General features: G+C 42.0%; 1 protein-coding gene across 1 annotated transcript in view; it reads left to right on the forward strand.

Moving 5' to 3' along the window:
• LOC140945971 (uncharacterized) overlaps nt 1-3,682 on the forward strand; it is a 5,638-nt gene continuing 1,956 nt past the window's right edge. The window contains exons 1-2 of the mRNA XM_073395036.1: nt 1-2,864; nt 3,418-3,682. The exon at nt 3,418-3,682 is cut by the window's right edge and continues 1,956 nt beyond it. Coding sequence (XP_073251137.1) covers nt 30-2,864; nt 3,418-3,438 — 2,856 coding nt within the window. The 5' untranslated portion in view covers nt 1-29 and the 3' untranslated portion in view covers nt 3,439-3,682. The remainder of the gene's footprint in view (nt 2,865-3,417) is intronic.

Raw genomic sequence — 3,682 nt, forward strand, 5'->3', positions numbered from 1 at the left:
CTGCAGGGCATTTTTTATATGCTTATTTGATGGTCGATTTTATCAAGAAAAACGTTTTACTCCTTACCCCCGAGGAGTTAGGAAGAATCTTACCTTCAGGTGTATCGTCTGTTTATCAGTCCTACTTTGAACGTTTAGAGAACGAATTGAAAATTGGTGAGGACCAGTTTTTGACTTTTCTAAGTGCTCTGGCGGCTGCAAGAGAACCACTTCCTCTAGACTTTGTTTCTAAGATGTTGATTTCGGACTCGAAGTCCCCATCTAGTCATCGAAAAGTAAGAAAAGCTATCGAATCTATCTCAACCCTTCTACCTGTTCATGATGACTGCATTGTGTTCTTCCACAAATCAGTTAAGGATTGGTTGACTGACAGAACTGCCTACGGGCGCCACAACTTCTCTGTTTTTGAAAAGCAAGGTCATGTCATGCTTTCCCAGCTCTGTACTAATGAACTGAATAATGTGAAAAGAAAAGGCGTTCACGGCACTGAATTCAGTGACACTGCGAGGTACGCCCTACAGCATGGTGTTTGTCATATGCTCAAGTCGGAAGAGCTGGAAGAGAGTACAAGAAGCTTTGAAGAAATCGTTAACAACTATGTCACGGACTTAGACATTGTGTATGCAAAGCTATGTGTAAACGACACGGCTAGTTCTGAGGACATTGTCCTCACTCAGAAACAAGAAGCTTTTCAGTTATTGAGCAGTGAGAGACAAAACGCCCTTGGCACGTTGTTGTTTCTTTTAAGAAAGTACCATGAAAGACTTACGACGAATCCCACTTCTTTTTTCCAAGTGATAATGAACGAAGGAGGAGACGATTTTGCTGGTGAAGCGACAGAACTTTTGCAGACCAAATATCATGATATACCGTACATGAAGTACGTTCACAGGGGGGCTATGGAAGAGGAAATGGAGGTTCAGGCTTTGTTTCGCTGCAACTCTCGAGTGGCTTGTTTTGATATTTCACCTCAGCAGGAGTTCATGGTGTGTGAATGTAGGGACGGGACGATTCAACTATGGTCAGTACAGACAGGGAAGCAAATATGGAAACGTCCGGTCAAGTTCGGTAAACGTTACGTTGATGATCTTGACGCGTTCAGAGTGGTACCCGAATCATCTGTTTTGTCATGTTATCGCTCCGTTGTTTTTCACCCTACTGAGTCCATTGTTCTTCCTGGAATCCTAAGCCATGCCTACTCAATTGACGGAGCTTTCCTTCCACTGTTCCCTAATAGCAACTGCAAATTTACCGTTTGTTCAGTTAATGGGGATAGTATGATTACAGATTTCCCTAGTGATGCAAAATGCCTAGTCATGTGGAGTCTAACAAATGGCGAAGAGATCACTCGAACTGAGAGAGATGAGGTTGTATTGTCTTTTGCCTGGTCTCCAGATCGAAAGCTACTAGCAATTTCTCATCTTTCGGGACTGGTTTGTCTGGTTGATGTATTGAATTGCTTTGAGACACTTGCAGAGATCACCACTGTTTTACCATGTGGAATGATCAAGTTTGCCCTTAACCTCAAATTTCTGTTTTGTTGGTGTAAACCAGTAAAGTCTATGTGGGAGAGATACCCAAAAGGCATTCCCGTGAACGTCAGTAACTTGCCTTGTGGCACTTTTTCGTTGGATGTTGTTAACGATAACGTTGACTATGAACCTTGGGATTATGAATCATCCAGCAAAGCTGGATTCTTGATGGGAGATCCTGTCTCATGTTCGTTCAGGCGTTTCGAGGACTTTTTGGGACCCCTTTGGGTTCTTGTAGAAGGAGCGTTTGCGTTTGTCTTGAACAGACAAAATGTATTGAGGGTATTCCCTGGAAACAACCGCATTGCCATGTTCAATCCTGGTGAAATGAAAATTGCAACAACCACGTCCTATAGAAGACTCCGTCATGTTGCTTTTGCTGTAGATGGGAAGTCCGTTTATGGTGTCACTGAAGACAAGGAAGCAGCAGTGGTATCTTTTGATGTATCAAGTGGAAAACTTACAGCAAAGATAGAGACTAGTACTTGTCGTGGTCTCCATTATCCTAAACAGCCTTTTACGACCGTAAACTATTCTGACAATGGTATTTGTCTTGTGACAATGACCAGTGGTGTCCTTTTGAAACAACGTCATCGTAGGACTGCTGTTCAGCTATGGAATTTTGAGTTGTCTCAACAAGTCCGAAGTTGGCCCAGTCTATGCAAGGTTACGTACATGATGCCAGTCACGGACCAATGTGTAGCATGTGTGGGCAGAAGGTTTGAAGTGAGCATCCTTGACACATTAAGTGGCGACATAGTGAAGACCATCTCACTTTGTCATGAGGGATATGAGTCAACATGTCCAATTATGTATAAAGAAGCCATAGAATGTAACAGTACGTTTCAGCTGTTATCCACCGCCCGTGACTCAGTTCAGCTGTCAGATGATAGAGGTTGTCTGTGGAAGAGAGTTTTTAAAGATTCTCTGTTGTACTCGTGGAATCTCCCTGGCATGTTTTCTCCAAAGGAAAACTTTGTCCTAATCTCAGCAAAATCCCCTCAGTGTAAGCAAGAAGTACACGTGCTTGATGCGTCTTCAGGGGCCACTATCTGCACCCTTTGCACAGTCGATCACGTGACCAACTGTGCGTTTGTTAGTGACACGGAATGTGTAATCGACTGCCAGGATAGATCAGAAAGTTCCTGTCTTCGGCTATTTAATGTTAAGACTGGAGATTTGCTTAGCGTACTTGATATGGATACATCGCCTTCCTGTTTGGCCTCCTTCCCTCAAAAGGGTTTGATCACCTTTGGCCTCTGGAACTCCGAACGTATGTGCGCATTTATCGAGGTAAAACTTCTGCGAGACAAAGTCAACGGGAAAGCAAAGGTGAGAAATGCGTTCGTGCTTAAGAATTATTTCGCGAAAATCAGTGAAGGTTTTTTTTGTACTTTATGTATCCAACAACGTCAACCAAATTTCGGGAAAGACACTTTGCTTGTTATTCTACGGGTTTACGGTACTAGAGCATCGTCCAACGTTCTTTCTTGCTGGCTACAGAGGCTCAGCCGTTAGACTGTAATTATTTTGACAGTTTGTTTATGAATGCAACATTAATGAACGTATGAATTTCATATGTTGGAACTGTGGGATGAAGGGATAATCCAAGGAAGACAATCGCAGTTAAAGATGCAACTTCAAAAACTCATTGATAATTCATAAAGAAAAACCAAAAGAAATTAACGTTTAATGATTGTCTTTATACCTGATAAAGACACGGCTAAACTTTGCGTCCAATTTCTTAGACCAATAACCCCAAATCTTAATATTAGTGCAAGAATGAGTTTATCTATATCAGAGATTTTGAAGCCGTTCAAAAAACTCGCAAGAACGTTTTGTGTCTCATGGTTGTCTTTTCTTTGTTTTGTTTTTAATCTTACAGGCATTGAGTGTTCCACAATGATGGATCTGAAGCTTGATCTGCATCTTCCAAAGCCAAGAGACGGTGTGAACAATGCGGCGTGAAAACCTCATAAACGGATGGTTCGAAACTTATACAATGGAAACCATTTACGTCTAGGGTTTTCTGTTGGCGTCATTAAATCACTCTTAGCAAGTGGCATAGAAAAGCCCTGGAACTAATGCTCTTTATCATAATCAATTGCTTAAGATGTGAGGCGTTGCTAGTTGTAAGGGTAGTTTTAGTT

Source organism: Porites lutea, chromosome 8, assembly GCF_958299795.1.
Source record: "Porites lutea chromosome 8, jaPorLute2.1, whole genome shotgun sequence".
NCBI classification, from domain to species: Eukaryota; Metazoa; Cnidaria; class Anthozoa; order Scleractinia; family Poritidae; genus Porites; species Porites lutea.